This window comes from Sinohyriopsis cumingii, chromosome 11 (assembly GCF_028554795.1).
Source record: "Sinohyriopsis cumingii isolate HCF-2022 chromosome 11, ASM2855479v2, whole genome shotgun sequence".
NCBI lineage: Eukaryota > Metazoa > Mollusca > Bivalvia > Unionida > Unionidae > Sinohyriopsis > Sinohyriopsis cumingii.
Window position 1 is genome coordinate 75,386,687 of NC_142971.1, and position 23,752 is coordinate 75,410,438.

General features: G+C 38.3%; 1 protein-coding gene across 9 annotated transcripts in view; it reads right to left on the reverse strand.

Annotated features, from left to right (window-relative positions):
* Window positions 1-23,752, reverse strand: part of LOC149788763 (uncharacterized) — a 168,994-nt gene that overhangs the window by 66,370 nt on the left and 78,872 nt on the right. For all 9 annotated transcript variants that reach the window (XR_016424243.1, XR_016424242.1, XM_089974858.1 and 6 more), the window contains 2 exons: window positions 21,335-21,441; window positions 2,779-2,989 (listed from right to left, as the gene is read on the reverse strand). Coding sequence is in view for 7 of the 9 variants with exons in the window: in XM_089974858.1 (XP_089830984.1) it covers window positions 2,779-2,989; window positions 21,335-21,441 (318 nt within the window). In the remaining 2 variants the exon portion in view is untranslated. The remainder of the gene's footprint in view (window positions 1-2,778; window positions 2,990-21,334; window positions 21,442-23,752) is intronic.

Genomic DNA, 23,752 nt, shown 5'->3' on the forward strand with positions numbered 1-23,752 from the left:
TGTATAACGAAGTGATTGAATAATCACTTTCGTCCTGAAGGAGACATTCCAATTTTGTCCCCATGTATAACGAAGTGCTTGAATAATTACTTTCATCCTAAATGAGACATTCCAAATGTGTCCCCATGTAAATCTAAGTGATTGAATAATCACTTTCATCCTATAGGAGACATTCCAAATGTGTCCCCATGTATAACGAAGTGATTGAATAATCACTTTCATCCTAAAGGAGACATTCTAAATGTGTCCCCATGTATAACGAAGTGGTTGAATAATCACTTTCGTCCTAAAGGAGACATTCCAAATGTGTCTCCATGTAAATCGAAGTGATTGAATAATCACTTTCATCCTAAAGGAGACATTCCAAATGTGTCCCCATGTATAACGAAGTGATTGAATAATTACTTTCATCCTTAAGGAGACATTCCAAACGTGTCCCCATGTATAATGAAGTGATTGAATAATTACTTTCATCCTAAATGAGACATTCCAAATGTGTCCCCATGTATAACGAAGTGATTGAATAATCACTTTCATCCTAAAGGAGACATTCCAAATGTGTCCCCATGTATAACGAAGTGATTTGTCCCCATGTATAACGAAGTGATTGAATAATTACTTTCATCCTTAAGGAGACATTCCAAATGTGTCCCTTTGTATAACGAAGTGATTGAATAATCACTTTCGTCCTGAAGGAGACATTCCAATTTTGTCCCCATGTATAACGAAGTGCTTGAATAATTACTTTCATCCTAAATGAGACATTCCAAATGTGTCCCCATGTAAATCTAAGTGATTGAATAATCACTTTCATCCTATAGGAGACATTCCAAATGTGTCCCCATGTATAACGAAGTGATTGAATAATCACTTTCATCCTAAAGGAGACATTCTAAATGTGTCCCCATGTATAACGAAGTGGTTGAATAATCACTTTCGTCCTAAAGGAGACATTCCAAATGTGTCTCCATGTAAATCGAAGTGATTGAATAATCACTTTCATCCTAAAGGAGACATTCCAAATGTGTCCCAATGTATAATGAAGTGATTGAATTATCACTTTCATCCTGAAGGAGACATTCCAAACGTGTCCCCATGTATAATGAAGTGATTGAATAATCACTTTCATCCTAAATGAGACATTCCAAATGTGTCCCCATGTAAATCGAAGTGATTGAATAATCACTTTCATCCTAAAGGAGACATTCCAAATGTGTCCCCATGTATAACGAAGTGATTGAAGAATCACTTTCATCCTAAAGGATACATTCCAAATGTGTCCCTATGTATAACGAAGTGATTGAATAATCACTTTCGTCCTAAAGGAGACATTCCAAATGTGTCTCCATGTAAATCGAAGTGATTGAATAATCACTTTCATCCTAAAGGAGACATTCCAAATGTGTCCCAATGTATAATGAAGTGATTGAATTATCACTTTCATCCTGAAGGAGACATTGCAAACGTGTCCCCATGTATAATGAAGTGATTGAATAATCACTTTCATCCTAAATGAGACATTCCAAATGTGTCCCCATGTAAATCGAAGTGATTGAATAATCACTTTCATCCTAAAGGAGACATTCCAAATGTGTCCCCATGTATAACGAAGTGATTGAAGAATCACTTTCATCCTAAAGGATACATTCCAAATGTGTCCCTATGTATAACGAAGTGATTGAATAATCACTTTCGTCCTGAAGGAGACATTCCAAATTTGTCCCTATGTATAACGAAGTGATTGAATAATCACTTTCATCCTATAGGAGACATTCCAAATGTGTCCCCATGTATAACGAAGTGATTGAAGAATCACTTTCATCCTAAAGGAGACATTCCAAATGAGTCCCCACGTATAATGAAGTGATTGAAAAATCACTTTTATCCTAAAGGAGACATTCCAAATGTGTCCCCATGTAAATCGAGGTGATTGAATAATCACTTTTATCCTAAAGGAGAGATTCCAAATGTGTCCAAAGGTATAACGAAGTACTTTACTCATCATTTAATAATCACTTTCATCCTATAAGGAGACATTCTAAATGTGTCCCCATGTATAATGAATTATTTTGTTCACCATTTAATAATCACTTTCATCCTAAATGAGACATTCCAAATGTGTCCCCATGTATAATCAAGTACTTTACTCATCATTTAATAATCACTTTCATCCTAAAGGAGACATTCCAAATGTATCCCCATGTACAACGAAGTACTTGAGTCGTTATTGAATAATCACTTTCATGCTAAGTTATTGTGTTGTTTCAAATATTGTTTACTTAGATTAGATTTGATGGGCACACTTCTGGTGTGTCAAGCACTACATTACATTACACTGAATTCGGATTGTTTCTTCTAGTCCAAGGTAAACAATAACTACCAATCACAACTTAATATTGCTCACACTCCTTGTGCAACACACAGGAAGTACTGGCAAAGAAATATTTTATCAGAACCGTTTAAAAAGTATTGTAGAAATTACACATGTATTTTGTGACAACCTATTTTAAATAGCCACACATCAGAACAGAAGCATGCTTAAGGTAGAAGTCATACCTGTATTACATGATAACCATCCTTAAACAGACTATTTCCATAAACTAATCATTGTTAACATTAACCACTATCAATTACCAACCTGCTTTATTATGATATTTGTCTCAAGTCCAATTGAAATGAATAACAAAACTGATCAAACCACAGGACCATAACCGAAGATAGTGCATCTCTTATACTGCAAACAATTATTTATGGATTTTACCCATCCTCTTTACCTACCTGTATTGTTCATGACAGGCACCGCCTCTGCTACCCCTTTTGTTTTCCATGGGTTAAAGAACTTCATCACAACTCCAAGGATCGTTGTGGCCCAGGACTGTTCATTGGAGGCAGGAACAGCTGGTATTGATGTGGTGGACTGGGTGGACTCTGCTGTTTCAGATGACTCAGACTTTGTCTCTGACTCTTTTCCTTTTGCTGGCTTTCCTGACTAAACAAGTTAAACAAGACTGGTAAAACTCCCTTCTCAACAACATATGGGAAATAGTATTTTACAGGTCGGATTATGTGTAGTTCTGCTAGGAATTACTGGTTGTCTGAAACAACCATGATGTAACATTGTCTGATTCAATTAATCTACTCTTCCAGTATTCAAATACTGTACATATACACAAGTCTGACAGGGATCAGACCGGACTTATGCTTGAGAATTAGGCAATGGAAGGTCAACATCTTCCAAAAGAGAATCAGACCCCTCAGAACTTCCTGCCTTTGCCTATTATTCAAAAACGTACATTTCTGTTTGCAACATACCTGGATCTGCTGCAGTTAAATTTTATTTCTCAAATTAGCTAAATCCATATGATTTATTTCAAGAATACAGACACAAAACAAAATGATAAATAATGTATACACAACATTCCCTGTAACTAGTCTGCATCACATATTTAACTTTCAATAAAAGGTTTTGAAGTGAAGTCCAAAAATTCTGAATGCTGTAGTACATCACTGTTGGAATCATCTTTCAAAATTTGTAATGTTCTATTGATTTTCCTTTTCTTGATGCAACATGTTCTTCATTATAATAAAATTCCTTTCCTCTAACATATTTTAGCGATGTAACATCCACAATTCACGTCGATAAATCGTGTTTCACTTAATATTTGGTGCCATAGTTTTTCAATATAGACTTGTCTGCTACTAAAGTAGTCTCTTAAACGCAATGGAGTACCTGGTGTAACGGTACCAATTGTTTTTCCATATACATCAATTCTAGTGTTTGATGAAATAAATATACTTTCTATCCTTCTTCAGAATGCATGTCACACACTGTCATAGAGAAAATGCAAGATTGTCAATTTGACAATGACATAACCAGGTACTCCACTGCATTTAAAACTAGAACTGGAACTAGACAGGGGTAAGAGTTATCTAGTCACAACAAGCACATTTTCAGCCATGTGTACCTTATATTAAAAAAATCATAAAAAAATACAAAATATGATCTAGATAGAAATTAACATAAATTCACATGTTGCCAAGAGGCTCAACTTTTTTTAAGCCAAACAAAAAGTACAACTCTTACATAATGCACCAATCACAGATAGCATTGTTCTTTAATTCTGAATCCAATGTTGCCTACACCTTTAGTTCCGCCTACCTAGACTTGCGCAATTGGTACCGTTATACCACCTGGTTATGTCATTGTCAAATTGACAACCCAGCATTGTTCTCTATGACTGTGTGACATGCTTGTTCAAGTAGGATAGAAAGCATATTTATTTCACAAAACATTAGCATTGAGGTATATGGAAAAACAATTGGTACCGTGATACCTATAATGTTATGGCAGTAATACAATTCTCTCAAAGATGTTTTATTTTACTGCTGAATTTGTCAGTTTTATCCCCATAAAACTAAAATGTTATGACAGTAATACAATTATCTCACAGATGTTTTATTTTATTGCTGAATTTGCCAGTTTTATCCCCATATAACTAAAATGTTATGACAGTACTACACCCAGACAGAAAATCCAGAGTGGAGCCCCTAAGGCAGCTGGGGGTCGACTACAACCTCCTTCCGGCAGCTCCTGTATCCAAACTGGTGCCAAATGTCATTTTCAGCATTCCTTTGGACTCCACCAGCAAGGACGAGAGGGGGATCCGGACGTCTGGGCAGCCCAGGATCTCCATACTCCACGCCCAGCCTTGCGCCCTGGAGAGGAAACTCCAGTCTTGCTACAGAGTGAGGAAACAACACGGAAGCTGACAGTTTATGGGTTATAAGTCCCACCCGATTGGCATAGGGAAGGGGCGCCATGGGTCAGCTTTGATGGTGGGATGGATCATCGTGTCCCACAGGCCAATTATCGCCCGCCTCAAGCCGGGCAGCCCCCGGTCAATAAGGTGTTGACCCGCCATCGTCTGCCTGCTCTAGTGGGTGTCTGGAGCTCAGTGTGTTGTTCAGCATGACATGCAGATGATGATCTCACACCAGACAAAAGAAACAAGAAACCAATAAAGAAGACTCCAGCTCTTTGACTTGCAAGCTGAAATGTGCGCACCATGTGTACAGGCATCTCTGACGACCTCAGAGAAGTGGACGACACCAGAAAGACGGCCATCATCGATAGAGAACTCACCAGACTAAATATCAGCATAGCTGCCTTCCAGGAAACCAGGCTCGCCTCAAGTGGCTCCCTCAGAGAGGAAAACTACACCTTCTTCTGGAAGGGTCGAGAACATGAGGAGCCCCGCCAGCACGGAGTGGGATTTGCCATCAAAAATAATCTCTTGGCCTCAGTTGAACCTCCCACAGGGGGTACTGAGCATCTCTTGTCCATCCGCCTCACCAATGCTTCAGGTCCTGTCAACATCATCAGTGTCTACGCCCCAACCCTCACGACGTCAGAAGACGTGAAGGATCAGTTCCATGGGCAGCTGGACGAACATATCAGAGGATGCCCCAAAAATGAACCACTATTCCTCCTCGGTGACTTTAATGCCAGAGTAGGTGCGGACCATGAGTCATGGCCTACCTGCTTCGGATATCATGGCACTGGAAAGACCAACGAAAATGGTCAGAGACTGCTGGAGCTATGCACCTACCATGGCCTGTGCGTCACAAACACCTTCTTCAAATGTAAGCCACAACACAAAGTGTCATGGAAACACCCCAGATCTCATCACTGGCACCAACTAGACCTGGTGATCACCAGACGCTCTGACCTTAACAGCGTCCTCTCCACCAGAACCTACCACAGTGCAGACTGCGACTCTGACCATGCCCTCGTGAGCAGCAGAATGCGACTACAGCCACACATGCTACACCGCTCAAAACCAAAAGGACGTCCTCACATAAACACTGCACAGATGTCAGTCCCTGCCAAGGTGGAGGAGTATGTGTTCGCCCTGGACAAGGCTCTCCAGGACCTACCTGAGTACAATGCTACAGCCAAGTGGAACGCCATAAAGGGTGCCATCTACAGTACAGCTTTGTCAACGCTTGGCAAGAAGGAACGACCTAGCCGGGACTGGTTCAACGCACAACTATCAAGGATGGAACCACAAATCGAGGAGAAACGAAAAGCCTTCATAGCTTACAAAAAATGCCCTAATGAATGGACGCTTGCTGCTCTTAGAAGTGCCTGAAGTAACAACCAAAGCATCGCTAGACAGTGTGCGAACGAGTACTGGCAACAACTGTGTGAAGGGATCCAGCGCAGTGTCGAGTCTGGACACATCCAAGGTATGTACAGTGGCATCAAGAAGGCTCTAGATCCTACAGTGAAAGGGGTCGCTCCCCTGAAATCTCTGACAGGAGAGAAGATCACAGATCGTGGGCAACAGATGGCCAGATGGGTGGAGCACTATTCAGAGCTATACTCCCGAGAAACGTCAGTCACCGATGCAGCCCTCAGCAGCATAAAGAATCTGCCTACCATGGAAGAGCTTGACAAAGTGCCAACCTTAGAGGAGCTCAGCAAAGCAATCGACTCCCTTCCAAACGACAAAGCACCAGGTAGTGACAGCATCCCGCCCGAAGCTACCAAACGTGGAAAACCAACATTGATTAAACCACTGCACGAGCTACTTTGCCTCTGCTGGGAGGAAGGAGCAGTCCCCCAAGACATGCGTGATGCCACAATTGTGACCCTTTACAAAAACAAGGGCGACCGCAGTGACTGTAATAATTACAGAGGGATCTCGCTCTTGAGTATTGTTGGTAAAGTGTACGCCCGCATCATACTCAACAGGCTGCAGTTGCTGGCGGACTGTGTGTATCCAGAATCACAGTGCGGCTTCAGCGCAGGCAGGTCGACAACAGACATGATCGTCTCCCTACGACAACTCCAAGAGAACAGCAGAGAGTAAGGTCAACCACTCTACATGACGTTCATTGACCTCACCAAGGCCTTTGACTTGGTCAGCAGGAAGGGCCTCTTTGAACTTCTGAATAAGATCGGTTGCCCCCCAAAACTCCTCAGCATGATAATCTCTTTCCATACAGATATGAAGGGAACAGTCCTGTATGATGGATCCTCCTCAACCTCCTTCCCAATTAACAGTGGCATGATGCAGGGCTGCGTGCTGGCACCAACACATTTTGGAATCTTCTTCTCTCTGCTCCTGTCCTACTCCTTCGACACGTCCACGGATGGCATATATCTACACACCAGGTCCAATGGGAGGCTGTTCAACCTGGTACGCCTGCGCTTAAAGACCAAAATGAGAGCTGTGCTCATCAGATGACGCAGCTCTTGTGGCCCACACCGAGAAAGCCCTCCAGAGACTGGGAGACCGTTTTGCTGATGCCTGCATGCAGTTTGGTCTCACCATCAGCTTAGAAAAAACAAATGTCAGCGTGCAAGATACCACCATTGCCCCTTCCATCAAAATCAACGGTGTCACCCTGGAAGCAGTCAACAACTTTACTTACCTAGGGTCAACCATCAGCAACACTCTCTCAATTGATATGGAACTGGACAGAAGGCTTGGAAAGGCAAACACCATCATGGCTCGATTAACGTAGAGGGTGTGGGAAAACAATGCACTGACAGTGCACACCAAGGTCGGAGTCTACCAGGCCTGCGTTCTCAGCCCCCTTCTATATGCAAGTGAGACCTGGAGTACCTACATGAGGCAAGAATGCCGGGTCAACTCCTTCCATATAAGGTGCCTAAAACGCATCCTGAAAATCAGCTGGCAAGACCGTGTTCCACACAGACAGATCCTGCAGCATGCAAGTGCCCCCAGCATGTACTCCCTGCTGATTAAACACCGCCTTCGATGGCTGGGACACATCCGACGCATGGAGGATGGAAGGCTGCCAAAGGACATCCTATATGGACAGATGGGCACTGGCATGAGAAGAGTTGGACGCCCCTCACTCCGTTTCAAAGATGTGTGCAAGAGGGACATGAAGGCATGCAACATTTCACCGGATGGCTGGGAAAAGCTGGCCGAGGACCGATGCACCTGGAGACTGACGGTAAACAATGGCATATCAGTCACTGATGCGAGGAGAGTCCAGTTGGCGGCAGAGAAACGTAAGAGAAAGAAGAACACAGCAGCAACCACAGTAATGCAGACTTCTCAGTATGTCTGCACCAACTGCAATAGGGACTGTCACTCACGTATAGGTCTGCACAGCCACAGCAGACGATGCCAAAAGAGACAGACAACACCCCAAGGGCACTATTCGCATGGTCTTTCGAGACTGAGTCGCCAATGATGATGATGATGACTACAATTATCTCACAGATGTTTTATTTTATTGCTGGATTAGCCAGTCTAAAGGCCTGTATAGTGAACTTGTCTTTGTTGTCATCTAGTTTTTCTACTGCTGACTGAAGTATGGTTTGATATTTTTTGGGGATGATACAAATGTACTAAAGGTTACCCTAAACTAAAGTGTACCATCTGATACAACTTGACTGAAAGGTACCCTCACTATGGTGCACCATTAATCAAAGGTGATGTGATATGATTTTGATTTTTAACGTAGCTTTAATAATTGTTCAGTCATATCACTACGATGTCTGCAATGTGGCAGTTTATAGTGATGTCTAGCACTGGGGCATCATACCGCAGACATGTAGCATGATGTCCCACCCAGTCACATTATCCTGACACAAGGCCGACCAGTCCTAACACTAACCTCTTAATGCTGACTGCCAAGTGAGGCAGCTGTTAGTACCATTTTTGTAAGTCTCTGGTATGACCCGGCCGGGAATCAAACCTACAGCCTCCTGCATCCGAGGTGGATGCTCTAACCACTAGATCAACATAGCAGTTTAATCAAAGGTAAATGTGGGTCTGATACAACTGGACTGAAAGGTACCCTCACAATGGTGTACTATTAAACAAAGTTAAATCTGATCTGATACAATTGGAATGAAAGCCACTCTTACTATGGTGTACTATTGTTCAAATTTCTCTCTCTTTATCTTTGGGGTTTAATGCCATTTTTTCAGCACAAGATAGGTTATGCATGGTGGCCAGTATTAATGGAGGAGGAAGAACCCTGGAAAACCTCGGAAAGAACCACTGACCTACGCGAAGCTACCGGCAAGCTTTCTCACATAACCACATTGGCTGTATTCAAAGATAAATGTGGGTATGATATAACTGGACTGAAAGGTACCCTCACTATGGTGTACCATTAATCAAAGGTTGCTGTTGTTGCTGTAGGGTTTAATGCAATTTTTTAGCACAAGACAGCCTATAAATGGCAGCCAGTATGAATGGTAGAGGAAGAACCTGTGAAAACCCTGGAAAGAACCAACGACCAATGAGAAGCTACTAGCAGGCTTTCTCACATCCAAAGAGGAATTATTCCAAAAGAACCAAGAAGCAGCAAGAGCCCTGACCGCACAAACTTTGATTAAAAATGCATCTCTCTCTCTGTGCAAGAATGATATGCTCTTTAAATATTCCAAACAAAGCATCTTGAGATGGTACACTGTAGCTGCCAAAATATCGGAAATACCTCGCTAGAGGAGGAAGACAGTTATGACCCTTTCTTTTCTCTTTAAGTTTGATAGATATAATTATAGACCTCTAACTGGGCAAGAGTCTAAATTGATCAACGTCAGCATAATTATGACTGAGAATTTTAGGAGGAAGAGATGTTACAAAATGTAGCAGATTCACTTTTGCAGTCTTTGCAATCATGCGATCAGAAGTCACACCGGTAATCATAATGAATATTCCAGTCAAGGGAATAATTTTCTCCATTTTTCATTAAAGTTAGATCCACATTTACTCTTTAGTGTTCTGCTTCTTTCACTTTCTTTGCTAATGATTTTTAGTGCATGACGTTTTAATCTAGAGATCACATTCTAGTGCAACGAGCCTTGAAGTTAAATATCGAGAACAGCTTGCTGAGCTCGATGGAAATCGCGAGAAACTCGTGAGATTAGGGGAAGCTACTCCGTCATAACATTGCATATGCTAGTCTGGTTCACTGTTTTATATGTTCCCTGCGTTGCACTTTGCTTTATGAATAGAGAAGCACAAGGTAGGGAGCAAACAAAGCGGGGAACCAGTCAATGCCTATATGCGAAGTATATACGATGCCATCCATCGTCCAATGCATTTTTGTATTAAATAAATCATGTTCATATTATGAAAATCCTTTGCGTCAAAAAAATGCACGGTAACAAAATCTGTGAGTCAATTTTCTCCAGCGTGTGTTCCTGACACACAAATGTGCGTAAAGGGAAACACTGCTTATCTGGGTAATATAATTAGCTATAGAGCACCCATTTAGTTCATCTAAGAAAAACAACATGTTTCCAAGTTCAGATATAAAATTATATCTGGCGACATTGAGAGAGCAACACAGAATAAGGAGTACAGCTTGATGCCTTGTGTCATGCGAGATTTATCCATTGCAGACCTCCATTTACTAATCTTATATTTTTGACAGTTTGACCATATGCTGTGTACATCAAAACAGTTTCCTTATTTTTTACTTATAGTAACAGTATATGATATGCTTCCAAGAAAACAGATGGGTTTCTTGAATATAATACCAAATGTTACATATTCATTATAGTCTGATACACTCTTTAGTAGCAGACCAGTCTATATTGAAAAACTATGGTACCAACTATTAAGTGAAACACGATTTATTGATGTGAATCGTGGATGTTACATAGCTAAAATATGTTAGAGGAGAGGAATGTTGTTATAATGAAGAACACATTGCATCAGGAAAAGGAAAATCAACAACACCTTACAAATTCTGAAAGATGATTCCAACAGTGATGTACTACAGCATTCAGGATTTTTGAACTTGACTTCAAAACCTTAAATTGAAAGTTAAATATGTGATGTAGACTAGTTACAGGGAATGTTGTGTATAAATTATTTATCATTTTGTTTTGTGTCTGTATTCTTGAATTAATCCATATGGATTTAGCTAATTTCAGAAATAAAATTTAACTGCAGCAGATCCAGGCATGTTGCAAACATAAATGTACGTTTTTCATATGGTTTTCTGTAATTACGGCATGTAATATATAGATTACTCATGTTATGCTTAGATTTTCCTTTTTACCACTTATGTTAGTAATAATTACACTTAGACCTCTTGAGGGGTTGGCATGGACGAACTTACAACAAAGCAGTTCAAGTTCACATTTAATATAACTTACTATTAATAAGTTACCCGCGTAACTGATCATTAGATTCAACAGGTACCCGTTTGACTTTTCCTAAACTTTTGACATCTTTATCTGGCATTCATTAAAGGTATGATAGAAAGCCAAACTGTGAACAAACATACATTGAATGCCTGAACTAAGCATAGATACCAAGTTGTTCTGTTTGAACTTTTTATATAAGGATGAGGTAAACAAAACTGCATGACAAGTAAACAGAAAGCAACGATATGGGCCCCTATGATAATGAATAAATGCACACACGACAAAAGCCTTGAACTGTAACCATTATTGTATGTCTCAGTCTGAACTTGGAAACATGTTTAAAGGGTATCCGGTTGACCATTTTATTACCCAGGTTACTATCAATGAGCAGGTACACTATAATAAGTTAGCCAATAATCCAAGATTTTGCAATTTTACCATGCATGAGATTTAATGTTATTTACTTCCAAAATCCAACAAAGTGTCAAACAAATAAAGATACTGATAGCCACTGTATTAATCCAAAGTCAAACAAAATGGCAATCAAATGAACATATATACTTGATTACATCCAAAACTCGACACAATGGCAATCAAATGAACATATATACCTGATTACATCCAAAATTCAACACACTGTCAATCAAATGAACATATATACTTGATTACATCCAAAACTCAACACACTGTCAATCAAATCAACAAAATGGCAATCAAATGAACATATATACTTGATTAACATCCAAAACTCAACACACTGTCAAACAAATCAAAAATCACTTTATTACATCCAATGTCCAATACAGTGTCAATAAAAAAAACATATTCACTTTATTACATTCAAAAGTCTAATAAAGTGTCACTCAAATGAACATACAGTAGTTACATTATTTCATCCTAGGTCCAACTGTGTCAATCAAAAGAACAACCACTTTATTACAAAGTCCAAAACAGCACCATTCATATGAATATGCACTGTATTACAGTCAATGTCTAATATAGTGTCAATGAAATGAACATATTCACTTTATTACGTTCAATGTCTAATGAAGTGTCAATCAAATGAACATACATTAGTTACTTTATTACATCCATGGTCTAATACAGTGGCAATCAAAAGAACATTCGCTTTATTACAAAGTCCAATACAGTGTCAATCCATGGAACAGTCACTTTATTACAAAGTTCAATACAGCATCACTCAAATGAATAGTCACTGTATTACATACAAAGTCCAATACTGTTTCACACAAATGAACACAGTCACTTTATTACAACCAATGCCCAATACAAGATCAAACAAATGAATACAATCACTTTATTACATTCCTTTGTAAACCATGGTTATTTATGTTATAACTAACCAGGAAATTTTGACTCTGTTTCCAGTATAAAATGTAACATATTTTCCTGCAGGGAAAAAAGTAAATAAGAAAATTACATTTGAAAATTTCAACCTCCAGAAAACAGTTTTTTCTACAATATAGTTACATCAATGCACAATATTTGGCCTCCTTAGCACATTCCCTTCCCCAGGAACAACTAGCAGGCTGTGGTGGAGTCAGAAAAATGTGGCACATGCACAATTGTGTGCACGCCACTATAATTAAACTCAACAACAACAACAGCACAATAGCTAAACCAAATAAATTTGCAATTGATCCCTGGCACAAATGAGTGCATACTGTTTGATAATGGGCAATCATATCTCATGATTTCATCATGTTTAATGGGCAATCATATCTCATGATTTCATCATGATTAATGGGTTACCATATCTCATGATTTCATCATGTTTAATGGGCAATCATATCTCATGATTTCATCATGTTTAATGGGTTACCATATCTCATGATTTCATCATGTTTAATGGGTTACCATATCTCATGATTTCATCATGTTTAATGAGCAATCATATCTCATGATTTCATCATGTTTAATGGGTAACCATATCTCATGATTTGCATACTGTTTGATAATGTGTGATTGCATACAGTTTGATAATGGATAACCATATCTCATGATTTTCATTTTTCTGAGGAACTTGTTTCAGTAATGAAGATCTACAGCATCTTAGATGATTGATCATCAGACTTGTACTCCAAGGGCTTGGAATTCAATACCCACCCAGACAAACCTATATTAGCTGCCTGTGTGCATGCTTAAGAAAAGAATGTAATTCCCATTTTCTCAGCATGATAGAGACAATACAGTCAAACCGGTCTAAAGTGGACACCCATGGGAAAAGAGCAAGGTACAGCTCTCAAAGTGCAAGTGTAAACTTGGTTCATGCAAATGCACATACATGTACTATGCACTAGATAGAATTGGCAACATTAGCAGCAATGGAATGAATATTATTTGCATGAATTCTTATTAGCAGTAGTAGTATGCTATCAGATATGAGAATTTAGTGTAGCTATTGTGCAAAAACAAAAAGAACACAATAATAAAAAAGGTTCCGAACAAGATTGCTCTATCCTCATTCCAGTCACTCATATATATTACATCATCACAAAATCTTTTATTATTGTCACACATCTCAAATTTTGATAAACTTTTAGCAGTTACTTTAATTTGTATCCAAATTTAACCTATGGATGGAAAACACAGGACAGAATTTTTGTAAGGTCACCAGGTGTATTTAGACATGAAAACTTGTTTACACTTCAAGCAAATGACTGATTAAGGAGATACTTAAACTCAAGGAGATCAAAAGACAGTCGGCTTTTATGAGAGACCTTTGATAATTAGGGAATGAAAAGTAGCTTCTTGCAACTATCAATCTTCATGTAAAACATATTCATGACAATGATGGATTATGACGTCGTAAATAAACAGGATTAGTTGGCACTGACAAAATTAAATGACCAAGTGGGAAATCTGGAGAAAAAATGTAAAGAACATATCTAGGCAGTGCCTTCCCCTGTAATGCTTGCTCAGATGTGGCATAGCTACCATCGACTGCATTACAGAATTGATGTACAGAACTCGTTGACATTCTATTGACAACCTGGCAACACATGATGACCACCCACCTTCAAGATCAATGTTATTTCGAAGAATACTTGGAGGGGTTCATAACTTCTCCTATGCAGAAATATTCAGTTATGTCATCAACATCCTTCCCTATTTTATCGGTATCCAACCCAGGTAGTTTGACCATACTCAGTTGGTCTTCGGTGCACTTAAAATGATCAAGAAATAACTTTTTATAATTGGAATCATTACTGGATGTGCTGAAAACATTCAATGTTAATGATAAAGCATTGTCATTCATCATCAACAGATGTTGTATTGTACAAATATTGTTTGTGTTAAGATCATTCTGTGTATTAATTGATTCTGTTTTAAGCTCATCTTACTAATTAGATCTCTTTCCATACATTCTAGCATCGAGATTAATTATCTTGCCATTTATCTTAATAACCTGATCATCAAATCTCATATTGCGCAGTGTCCAGCTAAGTCCATTACATACTGCCCAGTGTCCAGCTAAGTTCATTACATATTACCCAGTGTCCTGCTAAGTCCATTAAGTCCAAAGTCAATTAGCTACTGCTGATACTTTATTCTGTGTATCGTTTGATTCTGTTTTAAGCTCGCTTATCTTTCCTTCAATCCTCTAACCAATGCTGATATTTCTGCGAGCATTCTGTTAATTGTTTCAATTGAGGTTTTAATGCCAACTGTATCACTGAGCTGTGCCAACTATATCACTGAGCAGTGTGCGAAGGCCAAACAGCTTATGGCTGGTGGGTATTGGTCTTGCAGGACCATCATACTCAGAGTGTAATGTGGTTAATCTATCACCAGTTGTTGTTAGCAAGGTCCTTATCATGGCATTAATGTTGTCGATATACTTCTTCACTGCAGCGTCATACACTAATTTCAGTTCCCACAAACCAATAATTATATTTCCATTCAAGATGAGGAAACCAGTCACTGAACCACCGGATATAGGAGCAAAACTATGAAACTCTGCAATTGATATATTCAAGTTTTTATTTTTTCCATCGCTGGTAAATGTTGTGATGTTATTGTTGGTTGCACCTAAAGCTCACAGGATAGTATCGGCCCACTTAATATTGATCATCTATAACTACCCTTATTTATCTTGAGAAACACCTTCATTTGGGTCAACCACGGTGAAAAAAATAAGATCAGCAAGTTCATATTGCATCGCATACGGAGACAGATCAACTTCACCTGGACATGTACATGTAGCAGATTATCCATAAATATCTACCATTATAAACCATTAACCTGTTTAAAACGACCACTTGTGTATTCATGCATGACTTCATGTGGCAGCATTGATGACCATGACGCCTAAGTACAGTAACTACTTCTGAACTGCATATTGGTGTAGCTGTTATTGTCTGTGTTGGTTATGTTGAATACCAGATTGGTATGTCACTGGCTAAACCACTATACTGAATCAAAATAAACAACTCCATGTGGATCAACAGTGGATGAAACCCAATGAGTACCAGAGCTGGAACTTCCATTGAGATTAATGACACTGGTTTCAACATGGCAACATGGTATGGTTTCTCCTCTGAAAAGTTTATTTATGTTGAATCACAAAGCAGAATCAAGTAAATCAAAAGTGGACATGGGAAACTTTAAAGAAGCGTGCCCAGCAGTCTCAGACCTTGACCATACTGCATTCCTGGTAATCTTAGAGACTACTCTTTATTTGGGAGGTGTTAATGCCATGTTGGGATACTGTCCTGTTCTTTTTTTCAGTGCCATACTGGCAGAAATTCCAACATCACCAAAACATGCAACTGCTTTTGCAACAGCTGGAGCTGTTGCTGCAATCAGCTCTGGTTATGCCAATAGAAACAGAAATATACTACCTGTTTTTGTTGTGTTGCAGATCGCACTTGCAGAAAGATCAAGTCAAATGCCAGTTTTTGATTTCTTGGTGTCATTATAGTAGTTGAGCTGATGTTCAGTCAATGATAATTATTTTGGGCCCTGCAATGCTGCTTACTTCAGAGTAATATTGGCCCCAGAATTCTGCTTCAATGGGGATTGCTGTTTTTTAATCTGACCAGGTAGATCGGATATAGCATTAAGAAATCCCGCTGAGATATTTGCAAACCAGAATCAATGTTACGATCGTGCCCAATAAATGTCATCAAATGATGATATGCATGTGTAACATGATTATTTTCAAAATACAGCACTTCCTCAGATGGTTCTTGATATCCATTTATCCTCAGAGACTTCATTAACCCCAAGTGGGTCAAATGCCATATGATTTCGTATTTAAGAATTCTGTCATCTGACATCCTGAAAAGTTACAAATACATGTCGTGGTGCTGAAACGCCATGTTGTGATGTGATCTGCCATGCAAATGTACCAACAATTGTGCTTGTAATCGAGTCTGTGGTCATCGTCAACCAGACAACATTGATTTGCTTCCTCTGTGCAAGAGACCAGCCGTTGCTCTTCAACGAGTGATGTTGTCATTGTAGGCATCCACTATGAAAACTTTGTAAGTGCCACATTCTCCTTAGCGTGCCAGATTGCATCATTGTCCGTAGCTTTGTGCAAAGGTACAACTGTGTGTTTCTGTCAAAGTCAAAGATATTTGACAGCAGTACAACACAGCTAAATCTCCTTAATCTCCTTTGAGCATCAATTTTATGTGCTGCAAATCCCAAGTTGAAATCCGTGTTTGCATTGACGAGCACATCCTCAACATCTGCAGTATTTACTCCACCATCACTTTTAGGCCTTCAATGAAGATAAAGTCAGATATCAGCCTTATCCATGATGTCTTTTGTGAACATCATTGATGGACCAGCAGACCATGAATAATCATTGGAAGATCTTGCGAGACCCAATATCGTCATGGCATACTTCAATTTCTCAACCATCAACGATATATCATGCACTGTAAAATAATGCCACAATTCGATTATTAACAAATCCACTTTGTTGAGCACCATGTGGATTACCATCGATTTTCATAAGTCTACCATGAACTTCAATGAATGCCTCAGCTGGTAGGGAATACCTTGATGTATCTGGTTCAGTTTGTCCACGCTGGTTTGGTTCTCGTGCTTCATAAGAATAAAACTGTTAATCATGCACAGACTCATCCCTGAGTATTGGTGCATCCTTGTCAATTGCAGGATCAGACACGCACTTAAACAGTTTTATTATATTCACTGCTGTCTAAAATGATGTTCTAACAGTGATCAATAAGTGGTGGATCAGCAATGCTGATAGGCCAAACTATTATTCTCTATTAGGTTTGCAGTTCTGTTCTTTTATATCCTGTCAGCAGCTTGTTTTGTCAGAGATGGCCCACCAGCTAATTCTTTCATTCAATCTTTTGCAGCTCGATTCATTATTTTGCTGACACTTGCAGGCATCACTTTGGTGCTGGGCAGTTTTACAGGAATGCTTCCACTGGAATGCTTCACATTCTGTTGTGGTTGTCATCTCAGTAATTGTGCAAGTCTGTCTTTGATCTCTGATCGCCGAGAATGCTTTTCTCGCAACATTACCAACAGTGCCAATACCCTTATCACGAACAACTTTGGGCTTTCGTGCCCAATTGTTTTGCAATCAGGATAGCTTTTGGGGCTATCCTTCTTAATAAACCCTGGTTGCTTCTTCTTCCTCTACACGAAGTGGTCCCAATTGTTATCTTTTGGGCAATACTAATCTCCAGGTAATAGGTCTTCCCTATCCTCTTTGACTTATTTCTCAAATTCTTTCAATAAAAGCTTAAATGTACAGCTGATTTTAGCTGTACCTCGGTACTTTCGAAACACAAAACAAGTCCAGTTTTTTTGGTAACATCAGAAGCCTCTCGATCTAACAGTTCACAATGAATTTGATGTCCTGCTGCAGCAACTGCTATAAATTTTTCTCTAAGTATTTACAAAAATTTTCAGGAAATTTGGCAGGTGTTTTTTTCTTCACAGGTTCTGGTTCTGATTCAACAAGATCCCTTATATCACTAATCTCAGCACGGACGTGTTCGATGTCCTCTATTGCCGGCTGTATTTCTCGCAATAATTGTGGTTGAGCATCAGAACTGGAAGCTCTTCGAGAATATCTTTGTATTTTTTAAAGTTTTTTTCTGCTATTTTTGCGGTTGATTTAAAGGTTTGTTCCAATAACGGAAGAAGATCTTTTGTGGTTTTTGTGACTGGTTTAAATAACTGTTTTGTATCCACTGTAAATTCTACATGAGCATCCTGGCGTTGTTGTAACTGTTGCTTTACAAATTCACGGACTGGAGATTTAAACAATTTAATTACAGATCACTAAGTCAGCAGATATAGAAGGTTTTACTGTATTACAGTAACATAACATAATTTTTTCCAACTACAATCAATTGCCAGAATCACGATTCTACTCAAAATTCAGACATTGTGATGGTCACGCGTTTGCGCTAAAAATACATATGTGCTATTAATAACATGCAGGGTGTCCCACAACATGGTCATGTGGCTACCTGCATCAAATACCTATGTGCTATTAATAACTCAATGGGATTTACAGGTCAGCCAAAAATCGACAATTGTACACTCAGAGAAATCTGTACCTGTTACATTAAAAATAAATTAAAAAATACCAGAATACTTGATAAATAAATGAGATGATCTAAACGCATATGCATGTTTAATATTTTATATGCTTGTATATCTGTCTGTTCACAAATAGAATATAATGATATACTCTCTGTGAAAACCATCCATTTTGCCGCCGGCTGTTTAGGAACATTCTCGAATCTGGTGATAGTTATAATGAGTCACATCTGTTTCAATTGACTAAATCTACCAGTGGATTACAAATACAAATTACTCTCCCACTCAGCAATATATGCAGTACAAAGTTAGATATATTATTTATTTTTTGTAAATAACACTATTTATACATTTCAACGGAATATTCTAGAGCATGGGATAGTTAAAATTATCTAAACCATTACTGATTTATTGTCAGCAGATATTTATATTAGATTTTAACAAATATCTCTTGAAGCTTCATAGTCTCGTAGTAATGTCATTGGATTCCCAAATCATTACTGGTACACTTCGTCGGTTTGTACCCAAGACGTTGGCATATTGCTGGCAAGTTATTTCAGTGGTGGGCCATACCCCAAGCGTTCAAAAGTTAACCAGAAAACAGACTGTTTGCTGACAATTTGCGCTCATCCATCACCAGTCGAAACTAGTTGTGGTGCAGTTTTGCACCACCTTGGGTTCGTGGCAGGTGGGTGTGCAAAAAAGTGTCAGCATATCCTGTTGACCGTAAAACCATGGGGTGCGCGAAATATATGGACAACCTTTCGAATTTCTAGCATTTCGTTTCGTATCCGTGAATTCACCAGGAGGTATGTCTATGTGACCATAAAGGAAAAACACCTTCCAACTCCATTTATGGTAAAAATAGACAGTAGAGGTAAAGAGCCCCAAAATAGCCACAAATAAATATAGCCAGAAATACAAGAGAGATATCGCCAGAAACACATGGAAATCCAAAAAGTAAAAATATACCTCGTTGAAGGATACCCAATGAAGGGACCGGTCAAGGCAGAAATTGGAAAAATGAGAAAACCTCACTGAAGGGTACCCAATGAAGGGACCCAATGAATGGATATAAACTGGCATAAACAGAAATACCACATGATTGGTACAACTGGCAATATATTGGCAAATAATCTGGCACAGAGCAAAGGCTCAGCCTCTACTATTTTTGCTGCCTAAAACAATATAATAATTATAAACAAAATTTACACAACAGGGAAAACAAGTTTTTAGTACAACTATCTGTTACTGAAATGGAGCCTTGGATATTTGTTTAGGGTCATTTTCAAATGGTTTTCTCATCATTTTCTCCATTCACCCCACTGCCGTATCATGATTTGTTCATATTGTGACCAAAAAAGTCAAATACAAATATTCATATTTTATGGTACATAAACATCATTGTGATATGTCAAAAATAGTTCATGTTACTATTCATTGGTCGTTCCAGATACATGTCTCTTTTTTTTGCTCATTTTTTTTCACCCCCATCTCTGTTTGCCATTTTCTCTGTTCACCCCCTCTTGCTGCTCATGGAAATCGGTCTGAAATGCAAGCCAGTCACCATGCAGACTGTTCAGGAGAGGTTAATATCAATATACCATGCATAATTTTAACTTAATTAAATTAAATGATTTGCAAAAGATTTTAGTGTTAATTTCTTAAACTTGTTGCTTTGTACAGCTCTTAGTGTTCTTAGTAGTTCTTAATGCTGTCAGACAGTAAATACATGCTCTTTTTTAAAAGGCTGTAACATAATGAAGAGATAGGAAAAGAGTTAACAGACTGTGCTACAAAAATGGAAGCCAAATTGGAATTCTTTGCACACAGTTTGAAAAAGATTATTTTATAAATGTTTTATTCCCAGTTGTATCTGAAATATATTTTTTTCTTTCTTCCTTGTTTACTTCTGTATCATACCTGTTTCTTTTTCGTTCATTAGTTCTGGTGTATCTTTTATTGGTTCTTCTTCTCCCCCGTTTCATTTCTTTTATGTTCCTTTGTATTTGATATCTGTATAAATCGACTAATAAAATGAGGTCCAAACAGAGTTGTCTTCCCTGGTACTCAAAATATGTTTGTATCTGTTGCAGTTTGTGTGAACAATATTTATCGATGTATTTTAGTAATGCTTATGCTTTCTCTGGTAATTTAATACTTAGATTGTTCTTATTGCCCAGCTTTTTAGCACTTAGAGCCTCATAGTGCTTCTTAATAGTTCTTGTGGTGTTTACCAAAACCAATGGCAATTATATATCCAGCAACAAGACAAACTTAAACTGGCAAATGATACCCAATAAACATAACTGTGTCCTTCCTGCTTTTATACACAAGAATTTGAACATTCCTTTTTATTCTTCTGTGTTGATTATTACCACTTTTTAAAAAATTCTTTATCAATAATTTGATTATGCAGATGCCTTGCATGAAAAAATATGTGTAGCTTAAAGCATCTGAGTAGTTAGTCTGGTTCCCAGACTAATTCTATTAATTCTAGCACGAAACCTGGATCCAAATGAAACAAAGATCAGCCCACGATCTATGACCAATAAACCTAAACAGGCACAAAAGATAAACTCTAACATATCTAATGTTAATGGCCATAATATGTACCTGTGAAATTTTATCCACATGTGTTCCCACCAAAATCACTGGAGGGATGCTGGCTTCTTTTGATAGTGCACAGGAATGTATGGAATTTAGCCAAACCTCAATCAGCTCTGAAAATAAATCATAAAATAAAAGTAATGTCAATGGCACAGTATACACCCACCCCAAGTCAATTAACTGTCTATATAAATAAATACACTTTAGTGTCAATGCACATTGTACACCCATCTCACATCAATCAACTATCTATATAAATAAATACACGTTGGTACAAAATCCATTGTCTTCTTTCAGAAACAGTGACCTTGACATGTAGTTGCCCTAGAATGGAACACTGATTTACACAATTCATGTATTCATCTTTGAATCAGTTTTTCATCTTTTTCTAATCCATCTGTGAAATTATTTGAAAAACATTTCTGCTCTATCACACGCACTGACTAGAATAATTCTGACTTGCCTTTTAGCTCCAAATACCTACAGACTGGTTCGGTACCAGATAGGAATTAGAACAAGGAATCTGCGAGCAAAGATTACAAATTAAAAAGCAATCTGTTCTCTCCAAAATAAGCCATATAGCTGCTATAAATAGAAACTGAGGTAAAAAGTCTGAAAGTGGAAACAAGCCTGTTTCTATGAAAATAGGGCAGCTCCTATAAATTGAACATAATACTGTTAGGAAAGTGCATGCAAGTCTACGGACAAGCGTACTCTTATGTCATAGTTATGTAGAAGCCGCCATGTCGAGAATAACGTCTGTGGGATTAATGGGATGTTAATAAAAATGAGAAAACGACTTATTACTTTTTTGCAAGGGGAGGGTATACCGAAAATGTGTAATCTGAATATATTTCCATGGAAGGCATAATTTTGTCAAAAAAGCATAATGATTCTGCCAAAGGCATAATGGTTGGCATGTATGGTTTATGTCATTGTACAAAATAAAATCTTTACTATTTCAGCCTCAGTAACCTTGACCTTTGATCTATTCACTTCAAATCAATATGATACTTCCCATTCCGAGTATAAGCCATCTACATAACATGGTAACTGAAAATCATAAAGAACACAGATTATTGTGAGGAAACCATTATTTTCTCGACTATTTGTTTTCTTTAAGCACTCTGGCGTACAACTGATGCAGTATATGGTGGAAAACTCAAGTTACTGAGTGGAAGCCATTTCTGTAACTTCAATAACACTGGCCATGACTTTTTAATCTCAATATAGTATTAATAAAATTCTTTCTTATCCTTCGTGCAAGCTGTCCATAACATTTGATAATTGTAGATTCTGAAAAACTTGAATTGTTTTGAAGAGAAAAATGTCTTCCCTGAATCAGTGACTTTGACCTTTGAGCCCAAAATCAAGAGGAAGAAGGTGAAGCACTCAATATTTGATGTGAGCTATGTGAACTTGGAACAAAAAGATGCTCTCACAGATGGACAGTGATAATAAAATGCTTTACACTTACAAAGTGGGCGTACAAAACGCCATTTTTGTAAGTTTTAAAATTTTCATAATAGTCAAATATATGACTGATCTTTCAACAAAACATACACCCTTCAATACTGTATTTCAGAAGATATCTTGCAATAATTTCAAATATTGTATTATAAAATTGAGTGATACAAAAAGACTGTATACGCAATACTTGAAGAAGAAAAATACTTAGATTTTCTGCTGGCTGCAATTCATCTTTTTTAAGTTAAAAACATTTTGGTTTATAAAACATACATTGAGGCATGCAAGTTTCAACAGATACTTGTCCTTGTCATGTTATGACTTAGTCAACACAGTAGACCGTCACAATGATCATTAAACTCTTACTAAAAAAAACACTGCCACCCAACACAAGCTTGATACTAGAAGAGGTTTTCTCATATTGTCATTACTCTGAACAAATTATTTTAATGACAAGAACTGATTTTAGTTGTTGTTGTTGTAGGGTTTAACACCATTTTTCAGCACACGATAGGCTATACATGGTGGCCAGTATTATTGGTGGAGAAAGAACCCGGGCAAACCCCGGAAAGAACCACCGACCCACGAGAAGCTACTGGCATGCTTTCTCACATACCCACATTGGCTGAATCTGAGACTCGAACCGGCGCAGGCAGAGGTGAGATGGCAGTGATCCGTAATGGACAGCGCTTTAGACCACTCGGCCCCCAATGATTTTAGTAACATGGCTGCAACAGATTCATATGTAAAATGCAATGTCAGCTATCTTTGTGACTTATTGTAGACTGATAAATTGGCAAATTGTATCTATGCTAGATGTTAAGTAACACTCAGCTTCATAGCTTGCTTAGGGAAGAAAATGCACACAGATATCTTCAACATTCCAATTTTCATCTACTTGATGCAGGGACAAGTAGTAAAATTTCCTTGGCAATGAACCATGAGTAAGAGTCATTT